Source organism: Notechis scutatus, chromosome Z (genome assembly GCF_049901735.1).
Source record: "Notechis scutatus isolate UNSWTSFEM ecotype Mainland chromosome Z, rNotScu1.2, whole genome shotgun sequence".
Taxonomy (NCBI): Eukaryota; Metazoa; Chordata; class Lepidosauria; order Squamata; family Elapidae; genus Notechis; species Notechis scutatus.
The window spans coordinates 91,704,299-91,720,280 of record NC_142025.1 but is presented as its reverse complement, the minus strand read 5'-3'; the positions used below and the strand labels follow the sequence as shown (position 1 = coordinate 91,720,280).

General features: G+C 41.8%; 1 protein-coding gene across 4 annotated transcripts in view; it reads right to left on the bottom strand.

Moving 5' to 3' along the window:
• PPP1R1B (protein phosphatase 1 regulatory inhibitor subunit 1B) overlaps positions 1–15,037 on the bottom strand; it is a 78,873-nt gene extending 63,836 nt beyond the window's left edge. For 3 of the 4 annotated variants that reach the window (XM_026679723.2, XM_026679725.2, XM_087945745.1), the window contains exons 1-3: positions 14,761–15,037; positions 6,953–7,013; positions 1,734–1,756 (exon numbers count right to left, since the gene is read on the bottom strand). In XM_026679723.2, the coding sequence (XP_026535508.1) occupies positions 1,734–1,756; positions 6,953–7,013; positions 14,761–14,841 (165 nt within the window). In that variant the 5' untranslated portion in view covers positions 14,842–15,037. The remainder of the gene's footprint in view (positions 1–1,733; positions 1,757–6,952; positions 7,014–14,760) is intronic. The other variant, XM_026679724.2, reaches the window with a different exon arrangement.
• Between the last annotated feature and the right edge of the window lie 945 nt (positions 15,038–15,982).

The window sequence follows — 15,982 nt, the reverse complement described above, 5'->3', positions numbered from 1 at the left end:
GCCACAAGCGCCTAAGTCTAACCTCCCTTGTATTCCATTGAACTTATCTAACACTATGCCAATTCTAACCTTTAGTTAAGAAGATTCCTGTGGAGAGGCCTGATTAGCAATAAACCAGTTTAACTGGACTCTTCACTGTGGACCTGATCTTTCACACCTGACATTAATCTTCTCAAGGGCCAATGAGAATTCAAGAAAAGTTGGATTTCGTTCACTTGTGGCTATGTAGAGATTCTAGGCTGATCCCTTTTAAACTCTGTCCTCAGGTTCCTCCTACAGAAATAACCTTATCCCATCTTCACTGTTATTCAAAACAATATGAAGGCTAACTTATACATGATATTCTGTGGAACCCACAATTGGCTTTATCCTTCTTTGATTGTGACTCACAGATCTATATTTTCTGTTCATTAAAACAGGAGAAACTTTCAACTGTTCTACTCTAGATGACAGAATCTGAGAATATACAAGACTAACTTTTACATCCCTTTGGAGGTTTCACAACCCCTTATTCTCCAGAATGAATCATGGACTTGAGTAGGCTTCCAGGCTGGAAGAAGATAAACCAAGAGCACTGAGTCACGCATAGGTCTGACATCAGATCTTTGCAATTGGGAATAGTTTCTGCATCCCCAACTCTTAGAGAGATTTTTGTCTACCAATCTGTTGATTAGAAAAGCTATTATCTATAGACTCTGTGGGTCCTATTTATTTATATAATTTATAATGACACTTCTCCCACAAAAGTATCTTTGGACAACATACAAAGTAAGGAAAAAAACAATAACAATCACCTATCCTATGAATCCTATGGGATTAAACATTAAATCAAAACAATAAAAGCTACATTTCCTTAATCTCCTGATCCAAATGCTTAGGGGACTAGCCAGAATTAGGAGCCCTGTAAAAGGCTAACAGGGCCTAGCATTTGGATTTCAACAGGAATGCTGTTCCATAGAAAAGGTGCAGTTCCCAGATTCAACATGATGGCAGCGTTTGATGGAAGGAATTCCATGCATGCTCTCTCTTCTAACTGGCATCATGATGTTTTGTAGTGGTACCAGAGCCTTCAACTGTGAGAATTAAATTGGAAAGGATCTTCCAAAGCAACATCTCATTAAGATCTCAGGAATTCTAAGGAGCAGCAGGCAAACAGCATTATCAGCCAAATCAGTTTTTCACTCTCTTCTGTTTGTACTATTTATTATTCTAAGGAGCCCTGGTGGTGCAGTGGTCCATCCAAGGTCAGTAAAATCAGAACCCAGATTGTTGGGGACAAGATGCAAACAATGCCACTACATTGTAAACAGTCCAGATGTGCTATAAAATTATGGGACGGTATATAAGCCTAAATTGCTAATTTGTGGTTAAATCTGACCAGTTGCTCTAATTTAGTGATGAGGATGTTTTAATGGTAGTTAGTAGTAATTCTGTTGATAGCTCTATAGCAAAGGAATATACCACAACTTTCCTTCAAGTAGCTTGGAGACGTATACATAATATTCCCTTTCCCAATTTAATATTCATGACAATCACCTTGTGAAATAAACTGGGAAAACAAGTAGGAACTGTCCTGAAGAAATCCAATGAGTTTCTATGGCTGAAGATGGCCTTATTTCTGGATCTCCTGTCCAACACCCTACACTCCTACATGCCCTTGGCCATTCAAGCTTGGGAATGGTGAAGTCCAGCAGGCTTAGCTTATAGCATCTTAAATAATCCACAGTACTGACCTGATATGGGGATGCTTCATCTTCTGTAGCAAGCAGTGTGAAGAGTATAGGGAGGACAAAAGAAAAAGAGAACATTATGAGTAAAAAAAAAAAAAGAGAAAGAGAAAGAAACGTAAAGCACACTTTTCTTTGACACCATAGGCCCAAAAGGTAAAAACGATAGCTCTTGACTATGTTATACAGATAGTCTTTGACTTACAACCACAATTGGAACCAGAACTTCCATTGCTAAACAAAGCAGTTGTTAAGTAAGTCATGCCTGATTTTACAACCTTTTCTGCCACAATGAATCACCGCAGATTAAGTGAATCATATGATTGTTAAAGGAAGCCGGCTTCACCCATTGATTGTGTTTGTCAGAAGATGGCATGGAAGCCAGTTACAACAATCCTAAATACATACTGGGTGGCAAGGGTTCAAATGTTGATTACATGACCATGGGGATGCTGCAACAGTTGTAAGTTCAAGGACCAGTTATAAGCCACTTTCAGTGCTTCTTTAACTTGCTAAACAAAATGTATACCAAACTCGCATTGGTGTTATAGCTTAGTTCATTTCAAAGGCTAAGCAGCTGGGCTGATGGTTTCTTCAAATGTAACTATTTCAAGGTGGCACACCACATGCCAATTTTTGAGTGAACGCCTCCACATAGGCAGTTACATTTGATAATATTTATATTTGTGTGTATATATCCATACAGCAGACATTCATAGCCAGGAGTAGAATTGTGTCAGCTGCACCATGAGGAGCCAATTACACTTGTGACTTGGTTGCTGCAAAGAATTTTCCTCCCACCATTAGATTCAACTACTTAGATAGGCTAAATGTTCATTTATGTTTAATAATCACTTGGTTAAATCCATTCTTTGCAGCATGGGAGCACCTGGGTTTAGCTGTTGAGAATGTAATCCATTAAGGAACTAAACCATAAATGGACTAAAGTCCGTATCCAGCTAAATAAATAAGTAAAAAAAGCCTCACTCTCTCTCCCCCCCCTCCCCCCCAGATACATCCACAGAGTGGTTTGAGATATTTTTGTGTGTGTTTCTATCACTGATATATGGCATTTGTGATCAAATAACCCTTTTAGGTTAAAAGAGGGGGAGGGGTTAGAGCAGGGGTCCCCAACCGCCGGTCCGCGGACCAGTACCGTCCGCGGAACAAGTCTTACCGGGCACGCTGGTTGCTGGGCGCCGCCATCTTTTGGTAAAAAGTGCTTCCGGTGAGCTTTTCCGGTAGAAAGCTCACAGGAAGCACTTTTCATCAAAAAGATGGCGGCGCTAGCTCGTGAGCTTTTCTGGGTAGAAAGCCATTTCTACCCGAAAAAGCTCACCGAGCGCAGACGCCACCATCTTTTGACGAAAAAAGTGCTTCGGTGAGGTCACCGGAAGCACTTTTTCGCCAAAAAGATGGCGGCGCCCAGTTGATGCCGATACCGGGCCGCGGCGCCCAGCTGATGCCGGTACCGGGAGCGGCGTCAAAAAGGTTGGGGATCACTGGGTTAGAGGACATGTTGCCTTGTGTAGCCCCGAAGCGATAGGTTGCCAATTTCTTCACAAGAAAGAAAAGCACTGTATCACCCACACAGTGAAAAGCCACTCTTTTAACACCCAACTCTTAAATATGAAACATAGCCAACTGAAAGCAAATTCAGCTGAAATTAAGTTAAAAAAATAAACTGTTTATTCATTCCCGTGTCTGTATAAATCTCTTAGCCAAACAAACTTTGCTGGAAAAAGCATTAAGGAATGCTCCCTGGGAGGAATCAGGCTATGGAATAAGTAAGGCCTGTTCTGAACACCATGCCTTTCCTTGTATAACAGCAGGGCTATTGTTCAGAGAATGGCTACAGAAGATACCCTTCCTGGTTCCTGGAGCTAAACTTTCAGAACAAAAAAGAAAGAAAGAAAAGAAAAACCTGCAGGGATAAGCTTTACCGAAAAAAGTATATGCATTTTGCTAGGAGGAGAAGTTGCTTCAGTGAGTAGGAGGAGAGCAAATGCTTGCCTATATAGATCTCTCTCTCATTTTTCTCTTTTCAAATATAGAAATGCTTTATTTCTGAATTGGTTTCTCTTTGGCCCAGGTTTAGCAGCAGAAACATATTCAAAGTAAATCCCATTGACTCCTAAAGGGCTTACTAATAGGAAATCACTGTCACTAAAGTCACAGTGAACTAAAGCCAAAGACATGACTGGTTTTGCGTAACACATTTAGCTAAACTCAAACAACATGAATTCAAGATTCTTTTTGCTTATCATGCTAAGCAATAAAGCTGGTGAAGGGACAAACTAACACTTAAATCTATATAAAATCGCGCACACTGGCACAAAATGGCACTGAATAATCAGGAAGAGAGTCTTGTACAAATGGCGGACAGCAAAATGAAAATGTTGCTTGTATGTGAGTATTAAACAAAGAAGAGCAAACCCCATACTTGGGATAATTAGAAAAGGAGTTTAAATAGAGGCGCTAATATATGCTGTGAGGGAAATCTATAGTAAACTCCCTGTGAGAAACTCTGATTTTTCTTCAAATACAAGTAGGCCTCAACTTATGACTATGATTGGGACCAGAATTTCCATCGCTAAGCAAGGTGATGGTTAAATGAGTTAAATTTCTGATTGTGCAGCCTTTTTTGCAACCATTTTAAAGCACTTGTTAAGCGCTTCACATGGTCATTAAGTGAATCCAGTTCCCCCCATTGATGGAAGCCAGCTGGGAAGGTCACGAATGGCAATCACATGACTCCAGGATGTTGTGGCTATTGTAATTATATGACATTTGCCAAGTGCCTGAATTTTGATTATGTGATGTGGGTAATGTTGCAATGGTTATAAGTGCGAGGACTGGTGATAAGCCATTTTTTTCAGTGCCTTTGTAATTTTGGTCACAAAGCGAATGGTAACTTATAAGGCAAAGACTGCCTATAGAAGAATTTAGAGTTGGAGGTACAAAAACGGGCAGTCAAAATGATTGTAGGACTGGAGCAACTCTCCTATATTGAAAGACCACAGCAATTTAGTGTAGAAAAAAAGGAAGATAACATGAAAGAAGTATATAAAATTATGTATACCACAAATAATGTGAAAAGAGAAGTACTTATGCATAATCAGTTTGCAACTCAGGATTATCTACCCCCACTAAATATTCAGAGATTCAGGATCAAGAAAAGGAAATTCATATTTATATTGTACATAGTGTAGCTATGGAATAGCTGCAAGCAGCTTTCATAATGGCGACCTATCTGGGTGTTTTTTAAATAAGAACTAAATGGTTTTGTGGACTTGCAGGCTATCAATGGCTAGCAGTAGATGTTCAAAGTAGATATTCTGGAGCAAGGGTCTTTAAACTTGACAGCTTTAAGACTTGTGGACTTCAACTCCCAGAATTCCTCCTCCAGTCATGTTAGCTCAGGAATTCTTTTATTGCCCTCCAACACATCCCAATTTATATATCAGTTTAGTCCCTCAATGGATCTGATTAAGTGAGTTGTGGTTCAGAAAACCTTTTGTTTCTTAATAAAATGTATTAGTCTGAAAAGGTGCTATTATATTCCTTCTGATTAATGGCTGCTAGCAGTAATACTGATGGCTATTTACAACATCCTGAATTATATTAGCATGCCTGAAATATTGGTTGCTGCAAAGCAACAGTAGCAGAATCTTCCAAGATGAATCCAGTGGGCAATTATAATATTTGATATAAAGTTCTGGACAAGGTGATCTATAGCCTGATCCAAGGGGTCTCTTATGTTCATACTGCCTCCTCTATGGCCTGTCAACCAAGTTAGCACATTGCACAAACACAGGATTCTGGCTTTGCCTGCCTGGAAGAAGCCAGAGAATGAAACCATTAAAAACTAAATGGAGCCACAGCTTAGTTCCCTGTTTATTTCAGGCAGACAAAGCCAAACCCCCATGTTTCAATTTCATGCTAGGCTTTGCTAAATAAGCTCTGTGTATCCACTCACAAGCCAGGGACACATGCAAATATGCCCCTTACTGAACTAGTGAAAGGAGAGGAATCTGAAATCACTTTACATATGCAACCTATGAAATAATTTTCAGAAATATACAGTTTCTATTTTTGACACATTTGACAGGTGGATAAAACCAATCTACACCTGAAAGTTCAATTGAATTGATTTTTTTTTGCTAGAAGTCTATGCACAGGAATATGCTCAACTAATGGTTATCATCTGATTATAGTTAGACAAGGGTCAATAGCACACAAGGGATGGTTAGATTTAGTTTGTTTGTGCCTATGTAAGGATTCTAGCCTGATTCCTCTTTTTACTCCTCCCCCTGACTCTGCCAATCCTTCTTCTACAATGTTATTTCATATGGGACTAAGAGCTAATTTTACATAGAAATTGTAGGTGTTGCTGATAAACAAGATGCTCTTAAATGTTGTTTGTAAATGCAATAATCAAACAATCCCAGAAGAAAATATCAAAATCTAGAGTTGAAAGAATTGAATGTAGTTTCTCTCATGAAGATACTGAAAATAAGCATTTGATTTTAAAAAAAAAAGAGTTCGACATTTCTTTGCAACACTGCTCTGCCCCTAGCATCTCTTGGTAAAGAACTTTCAGGATCATTACTGGATAAGCTTCTGGGTACAAACCAATCCAAAGTAACAGGAATAAGGATGTAAAACTGAAAGCCTGTGGCCAAATTTGGCCCACTGGGTGCTTAGATCTGGCCCACAGGGCTGCCCTAAATGAAGGACCAGCCCTTAGTGCCTCTGCCAATAAAAACAGAGCTCAGGAGGGCCATGGGCAGCTCTCTGGAGCTCCATTTTCACTGGCAGAGGGTTGCAGGAGGCTATTGCAGCCAAAAACGGAGCTTGGGAGCCCATTTTTGCTGGCAAACTGCTCGGGCTATCATAGGTGCCCCTGACATGAGTGATGCCAAGCTGACCACACCCACTCTGGCGATGCCCACCCCAGCCCCCCAAGGTCAAACTTAACCCTAATATGGCACTCAGTGAAATCGAGTTTGACACCCCTGCCTTAGATCAATATTTTTCAAACTTGTCAAGTTAAACACATAGATTTCAACTCCTAGAATCATCAGCAGGATGCTAGATGGACTAGCATTCTAACCTGGTACAGCAGCTGAGTGTATCTGTGCATATTCTTGTACCCTTTACTCCCCACACCCAAGCCCTCCATTCCTTTCTTCTGGTTTGATAAAAAAAATATCATGACTCACCGGGGGAGGAAGTTTCTGAAAGCTGGAAAAGCAAAGCTGGGGTTGGTCTCCGACGACGGATCTAGAAGAGAAATCAAATAGAAGTTTTATTTTGCTTCTCCCAATAAGAGATGGGAGAAATGTGGAGGAAGAGTCAATGCACAGTTATGACTTCCCCTATCCCTATTGTTTTTCCAGGAGAAATGAATAACAACTATGTATCTACCCATGTAGATTGTTTGGAATCTGTGACTGGGAACACTTTTCTGTACTAAAATAAATTGCCCAGCATTTTTTCAAGATCTTACGGCTTGTGAGGCAAAATTAAGATGTTGCTTTCAGGATGCCTTTCCATTCCACCCGGAATATCAGCCATCACAAGAAAAAGGAATATGTGATTCCTATTGCCAAAATTCTATGGCTATAACTCCTTGTGCCACATTCATGCCTTGAACATACAGTCATAGCCTGCAGCATTGGGGGAAGCATCCAGTAGCTGCATAGTTGGATTAAGGGTATCCCTTTTATGCCAGAGGATCTGACTTGCTGATCTCATTAGCTATCCAGAGGAGGAAAACATGGAGTGTGGGAAACAGAAAAAGACTTCCAGTTCCACTGTTACTATCTTTTTGTTGTTGATTCTACTCCACTTATGAAAAAATGTGGAGGGATATGAAGGCTGGTGGGATAGTCTATGGACTTTAGCCACATTACTCCACAGACCAACATCTCCAAACTAGGGTTCTCCAGATTTGTAAATTGTAGTTCTATTTACCTGCACTTTTGATATCTGGGAGTAATGGAAATCGGCAACTCAGCACCCCTTGAAGGCTGCAAGGAGGGGAAATCTATAGTATCAACAATGGCAGTAAAATTAAAGTACTATATGTCTTGGGCCTGATATGCGAGCTGAACTCCTTCTTGTTAAATGGCAGGCGATAGAGAATGCGGAAGGCTCCAATTGCTTAACTTCTTTATTTCATTGTAACAATAACCACACGGTAGTCATGATAGCTCCTTTTACAACAGAGCTGCTCGCGGCTACAACCAGGAACAGCTCTTTAATTTCCCACCGCCACAGACCAACCAATCATTGGGGAGCATGTAAATATATCTAACACCCCTCCCCACCTGGTCCAGTCCACCCAATCCTGTTCCCCCCCCAAAGCACATACTTGTTATTGCTTGTGTGGGCGGGGTCTCCCCCTTCCTCTCGATTTGAGTTAGTTCTGCGTGAAGGGTCTCCCCTTCCTCTCTGGGTGTGTTACGTCTGTGGGATGGGTCTCCCCCTTCCTCTCTGTTTACGTCTGTGACCCCCCTTGCCCCTCGGGTTCTTAGTTGGTCTATATGTCTTTTCCAACTTTGGGCATCCATTGGGTTGACCCTGTAAGAACGGGGCCTGGTTACCTGGGCCACCATTGCCGGTACCCAGAGAGGGTCCCCTGTTAGGTTTTTAGCATAAACTGGGTCACCCATTTGGAACATCCGGCATTTGCTGGATGAATCTAGTGGCCTGTCTGGATTGTATATGGGGTGTAATCTGTCTAGGTGTGATCTCAGCTTTCTTCCCGTGAGTAGTTTGGCAGGGCTTTTATTTGTTGTTGCGCTGAGTGTTATGTGTATACTTAATAGCTTATCTATTTTTGCTTGCATGTCCCCTGGCCCTAATTTCTGGAGGGTCTCTTTTGTGTACCAGACCATGTGTTCCACTTGTCCATTCGTTGATGGGTGTCCCGATGCTGATAGGGCATGCCATATCCCATTCTGTGCTAGGTACACCTCAAACTGGGTGGCCATGAACTGGGGCCCATTGTCGGATACTATTATGTCTGGCAGCCCATGTGTGGCAAATAGTTTTCTTAGTTTTATAATGACTGCCTCTGTTGTTGTGGACTGCATGATGCTGACTTCCAGCCATCTAGAATATGCGTCCACTACTATAAGAAATGTGTGTCCCTTTACTGGCCCTGCAAAATCTATATGTACCCTTGAACATGGACCCCTTGGTGTTTCCCACTCACAGTTGGGTGCTGTGGGAGGTGCTGGCCTGGTTTCCTGGCAGGCCTTCCAGGCGTCTATTTCTTTATCCATCCCTGACCACCACACATAGTTCCTTGCCAGGGATTTCATTTTAACTATTCCCGGATGCCCTGCATACATTTCCATTATATAATCCCTTAAACTTTCAGGAATTATTACCCGATCCCCCCACAGTACGGACCCCTTTAGTATTGATAGTTCTATTTATCTGTTCCTGAATGGTTTAGTCTCTTTGGCTGTCTCTCTCTCAGGCCACCCTCTCCCTATCCAGTTCAAAATGCATGCCAGAGTTTTGTCTTTGGCCATTGCTCTCATGATGTCAGTTGCTGTTGCTGGTGTTTGTTGAAATGTCTCTATCAGGAGCGTGGATGTGGTTGGTGCTGGGTCTTCATCCAGGTTGGGTAGGGGGCATCGACTGAGTGCGTCGACATGGTCAATGTTTTTTCCCGGTCGGTAGATTAAGTTGTAGTTGTAGGCAGCCAGGAATTCTATCCAATGTGTCATTCTGGGCGACAGGATGTTCGGTGTGGCTCTGTCTCCTGTGATGATTCCGAATAGTGGTTTGTGGTCAGTGACTAGTGTAAACTTCCTTCCGTAGATGTATTTGTGGAATCGCTTGATTCCGGTGACTGCGGCTAACGCTTCTTTGTCTAGTTGGCTGTAATTTCGCTCCAGTTTGGATAATGTCTTTGAGTAGAAGGCTATGGTGGCTTCGTTTCCATTCGGTTAGATGCGGCTGATGATCGCGCCAACCCTGAACAGTGATGCATCACAAGTTAATATTAATGGTAGGGTCTCGTTGTACTGGATTAGTATGCAGTCTGAAGTAATTATGTTTTTTTTATTTCTTGGAATGCCGCTTCTTCTTTTTTCTCTTAGGTCCAGGCTGCCTTCTTGTCAAGGAGTCTGTGGAGTGGCTCCGCCACTGTTGCCTTCTGTGGTACAAATATATTGTAAAAGTTAATGAGACCCAGGAAGGCTTGCAAGTCTGTTTTGTTGGTTGGTGGGCTTCTTTGATTGCTTTAATTTTACTGTCTGTGGGGTGGATCCCTTCACTGTCTATTAGATAGCCTAGGAATTCTACCCTGTCGGTTGCTAGCTGGCATTTTTCTTTTTTTACTTTTAGCCCCACCCCTTTGAATTGGCTTAGGACTTCCCTTAAACGTTCTTGTAATTGTTCTTTGTCCTCTGCTGATATGAGGACATCATCAAAGTAAGGCACCACCTCTTTAATCCTTTGCAATAGCCATTCCATGAGACTCTGGAATAGCCCCAGGGCAACACTGACCCCAAATAGTAGGTGATTACATTTGAAAGCCCCTCGGTGTGTTACGATTGTCTGTGCTTCTGCTGTCTCAGTGTCTACTGATATTGTTGGTTAGCTTGTGTGAGATCAAGCTTTGTGAAGATCTTCCCCTGGCCCAGGGAGTGTAAAAGATGTTGTACCACTGGGGATGGGGTACATACTCTGTTGTAGGACGCAGTTAAGGGTTGCCTGATAGTCAGCACAGATGCGCAGAGATCCATCTGGCTTTATAGATGTGATGATAGGTGTTTCCCATTTTGCATGGTCTATGGGTTCTAGGATTCCTTGGGCAATAAGCTTGTCTAACTGCTCGTCTATTTTGGGTTTAAGTGCAATGGGACTCGCCTCGCTTTTAGTCTGACTGGGGCTATGTTTGGGTATAGGTTAAACGAAGTAGGGGACCCCGAGTTCTTGCCCAATTTTCCGTCAAACACGTCCTGGAATTCCTCCATCAGTTTGTCTTCCCATTCGCTTTTGGTGATGCTGTATATTCCAGTGAAATCGATCCCCATAGGCTTGAACTACTCGAATCCCAACAGACTTGGCCAGTCCCAGTCGACCACAGTTAATGGCAGGATTCCAGAGTAGTTTTGGAAGGTCACTCAGAATTTCCCTATACCAATGATGGGAATCTCGGTCCCTTGATAGTCTTTTAGGATTAGCCTCTGTTTGCGCAACTGGTCTTGTGTCAGATCGGGAATTACACTTTTGATGGTGTCCCACGATACCATTGACAGATAAGATCCGGAATCTACTTCCATCCAGCATTGTTTACCTTCTATCATGACTTGTACGTGGACCTTCCTGGTGTTTGCTGTGCTGGAGTGGCCCACTGTCATGGTCTAGTGCATTTCACTCCTTGTTGCAGTTGACTCATTGTTCCGTTGGCTCCGGCTGAATTGGCTCCGTCGGTTCTTGGGTTGATTTTCTTGGTTCCTTGGAGGTGTGCCTTGCCTCGGCCTTCTGCTGTTGGGCTTGAATGCTCGGCATGCTCTTGTGATGTGTCCTCTCCGCTTGCATCATTGGCAGATGGCGTCACAGAAACGGCATTCCGATTGGAGGTGATTTCCTTCGCAACCCGCACACCAAAATTCTTTCTGCTTCCCCTCTCAGCTTTTTTGGCACCTTTCTTAACATAGTTGGTTCACTTCCTCGTCATTGCCCAATCCCGACTCGGACTCGGGGTCCTTATGGTGAATGGAGTGGTGCCCTTTTGAGGGGGCTGCAGTGTCTTATTCATCTTCCTCATGGCTGCGGCGGATTTCTGGGCTGCTTCTGTGGCTGATGCTTCTTCGATGGCCTCCTTTAGTGTTATTTTAGGTTTTGTGAGGAGGTGGCTCTGTAGTGTCAGGTCCCTGAGTCCCAGGAGTACGTGATCCCTCATCGCCTCGTCCACATTCAGGAATTTGCATGCTCCGGCAGTGTCCCTCAGGCTCACAACAAAATCGTTGATGCTCTCTCCATCCTTCTGGTCTCTCCAGTAGAACTTGTGCTTCTTGATTAGGCTGGATACCGGTGGAGTGTAATGGGTTCTCAGAAGTCTCTCTATGTTTGGCCAGGCCATTGTTTTTACATTGCTATGGAGCTGATAGAGCTTTAGCCTTTTTGAAAATGGCAGGGCCACAATGTGTGAGGAAAATGGCTTGTTTCCTCTGTTCTGAAATGTTCATTAGGTCGCTGCTTTCCAGGAACATCTGGAATCGGTCAACGTAGGATTCCCAGTCCTCGGTCGTCAGGTCAAATGGTGCATGTGGTGTGTTGTTTCCAGCCATGTTGAGTTCTTTGTCCAGCTTGTAGCCACGTGTTTGTGGTCCCACCTTCATCGCTAGTGTTAAATGACTTCAATTGTTCTGACCTCAAGCTGATTCAAATGACAGAATCTGTTTTGAAAACACTTGGTAAACCTCGAATCAAATATTCCCCTACAACTGTCTCATGTTCATACAACAAATTATTTCAGTTGCTATGTATATTGTTTTTCTTTATAATGTGTTTTTATTTTAATTGCAGTATATTTTTGAATTGTAAGCTGCCCAGAATCATTGATTGAGATAGATGGATATAGAAATTAAAAAATAAACAAAGGCATTTAAACAAGTCAGATACAGAGCTAGTGGTGGAATTTATACACTTTACTCAACTTCGCTATTTTTAATCATGTGTAGTTAGATTTTGGGTTTTTATTGTACAGTTTACTATGTTCTATAAAACTATCCCGCTTGGTGAGTTTACAGTTCAGTGAGCTGGACAATAAGCTAATTAGTAACCAAGTTCAGCATATTGACATGAACACAACTACCAGGCCATTTTGAGCAGAGGACTGAGCCTCATTTAACAGCCTAGATATTAAATCTATTTTAGCTATCTTCTGACTCTTTACTTTAAACAGCATATGCACCAAAGTGAAAGAGAGAGAGAAAAAATCAAACTGTCTGGCCTTCAAATATAAAAAAATAAAGCATTTTGACATTGCGTGGTCTTTTTATCCCATTCATTACAAATTTGGCATCCTTCCTCCTATGTTCCTGTGTGTATGTATTTACCAGTGAGGGACAATATATGTTCAGTCTTTATTGATTGGGTGCAGATACATTATCATACCTGGATTTTATTCACAGCATTAGCATCTTCTACCATCCTACTCTCCTTTTTCTCTGAGGAGTTACATATTGAATTCAGTCATAAAGTGGGTGAGGTAGATGGGTTAGCTTAATTTGAACCAAGCTTTGTAACCATGCTTTAGCACAATTTTTTAATCTAGTTTTAACAGGTGAAGTTAAACTAGTGTGATATTGCAACTATGGCAGACCAGTGAGGGTATGTCTAGTTCCATAGATAACATAACGATTGATAATGTTTGCATGATAGCCAATGATAAAGCATGAACTCACCATGTCCCCAAAAACAAACGTTAGATTCCATTGTTCTTCTAATACACAAATTCTACTATTTTAATTCTATACACATCCAAAACATGACAAGTTATTTATATTTTGCAAAAGTGTAACCTTGGTTGCAGATCCATGACCAAATTAAAAAATCTCCTGCTTGTTATGAGAAGGCCAGGGCCCAAAAGAGCCTCAAAGCTGAATTCTTGGTCCTGGGCTTTGGTCTAGTGGTAGGATTCAAAGTTTTTTTACTACTGGTTCTGTGGGTGTGGCATGGTGGGCCTGGCAGGGGAAGGATACTGTAAAATTTCCAGTCAGAGGTGGTATTTGCTGATTCTCTGAACTACTCAAAATTTCCACTACCGGTTCTCCAGAACTGGTCAGAACCTGCTGAATACCACCTCCGCTTTGGTCGCACTATATCTTCCTTAATGTCCATTTTTTTGATATAGCCATTTCACCAGAAATCAAAATTTTAATATAGTGACTTCTTCAATGATGACTGGGATGTGATAGGAATTTAATCTAGTATAGTTAGACATTATCAGGTTGAGGAGTTAGGAATTATGCATTTATTACAAGAGGTGAGCCGACTTTTTCAAAGCATTTTTCACCAGTTGGTGTGAAAATCTATTCAGGAATTATAGAGATCACATTAGCGAGTGTGAAAAGCTATGAGTCTGCATCAGATGTGAGAACTTGCATATAAGAGGTTTCTTACTGTGTAAAAAAGTTTGAGCAAGTGCAGACTTTAGATGGTTGACTGTATATAATTACTATAAATTTGCCTCTGCGCATCTATAAGAAAAGATCTTGTGTCCAGCTGTGACCAATATAGATCTATAAACCAGTCCATGAATTAGAGGTACTATTACAAAAGAAAGGAGTACTGTATTTTTCTCATTCTCTAGGTTCATGGAAGTTTTCTGACATATATTCACAGATTTGTCTTTCTGTTTATTTGTTTATTCATGCTATACAAATATGAAGATCCATACGGTGTTAAGAAATGTAATAAGTGTTAAGCAATGAATTATTTATTTACCTGGTTGCATTTACAATCTAATATCCCCCTGGAAAAAAAGCTTCCCAAAGTGACTTACTAAAAGTTAAAAAAAAATTATAATAAAACCAATTAGAAAGCAAACAAGAACATTCACAGAGTATGATATAAAAGAACACTAACCACAAACAGGAAACATGTATGGTTTAATAATCACCTTATATTAACTCTACCTATTTGAGAACTCTACCTATTTGGAAGTAAATCTAAAGCAGTTTCTGGAGATCTTGTTTTCCTCTGTGGGCCAATGCTTTGGAAATCCAGTTTTTAATTAACCAAAATCCCAATGATTCTAAGCACTGCTAAGTCACCTAAGTGCCCGCAAGTGGCATGTGTGTTTAAGTTTTTATTTAAACAGCAGTCATTGCATTGGATATACTTCTATGCCTAATAAACAGAAAGATTTCAGAAGAAACTCTTCAGAGGAAGGGAAGGAAAGGAAATTTACCATTGTTACTTTCTCAACTTCTTTCCATGCCTCGAACCCCCCCCTCCCCCTTTCGTTGCCCTCCCCACATTGCTCCTTCCTTACCATTTCCACTGTACGGGGATCCAGCTGGCTGGGCGGCGTAGGTACCGAAAACTGGATTTTCTTCCGCTCCTTGGGGTCCATCACGAAGTCCGGGAATCAGACAGCCTCCTACTTCCCACAATAAAAACTCTCCCTCTGGATTCCCTCCCTTTGCCTCTTTTCAGTCCCCCAGGATCCCCTTAGCAGCAGGAGCTTCCCGGTGCCAACTTCCTGCGCTGCAAAAGCAACTGAAGGTGGCAGAGCTCAACTCTCCTTCATGGCTGCGTTCGGGGAGGCTGGAGGTAGCGATGGGAGGGCAGGCGAAGAGGAGGCGGCAGGAGTGGGGGAGAGGAGGGGAGAGGAGGGGAGGGAAGCTTGGTTTATTGCCAGCTGAAGCCTGAATTATTGAGTCCTCCCGAGGGGGCAGGTAGGCATCAGGAATCTGGCTCCTAAGAAGCCCTCAGCTGGACGCCTATTAAAATGATGCTACTCGAAAGAGATCAGTAGCTGTCCGTCTTAGCCCGTTCCGAAGAGCAGCAGAGTGCTACAGGAGGGAAAAGTTAACCAAGAAACTGTAGCTTTCTTGGCAAGTCTTCATCAAGCCCCATATCTTTATTTCCCTGCCCCGTCCTCCCAATACAGTGCTCCCCACCCCCGCCTTTTCTTTAGGTTCCAGTCCCAGGAGATTAACGATTGTATTGCAAGACATTTGAAACCACAAACAGCCAAGAACTGTAGAGCTAGAAGTGACCAGATGAATTGCCTACTCCAATGCATTCAAATCTTGACAACTTTAAAATATGTGAAGTGAAGTTCTCAGAATTGCCCAGTCAGCATGGGAGTTGAAGTCCACAGGTTTTACAGTTGCTAAGGTTGGGACAGAATGGGTTAGTCCAACTCTTTCTAAAGTGTAGAAAACCAGTTAAACTATTTTGAGAAGCAGCTTTTTTTAAAAAAAAAATTATCCAGTAATGGAAAGCCAAAAACCTCAATTGATAGAGTATTCTACTGTTGGACTGATTTTACAATCAGGAAGGTTTTCCCTACACTTAAATAAAATCTAAGGAACTGCAATTTGAATATCTTATTTCTGATGTTGGTTTGTGCCCAGGAATCTTGTAGCTTCTGAAGAAGAGCAATGGCTTGTATCAAAAATCCTCCACTTGATTACCAGCTGGACTACAGCTTCTGTGACTCTACATAAATGCTTGTATTCACATCATGTAGGAGTGAAAATATGATC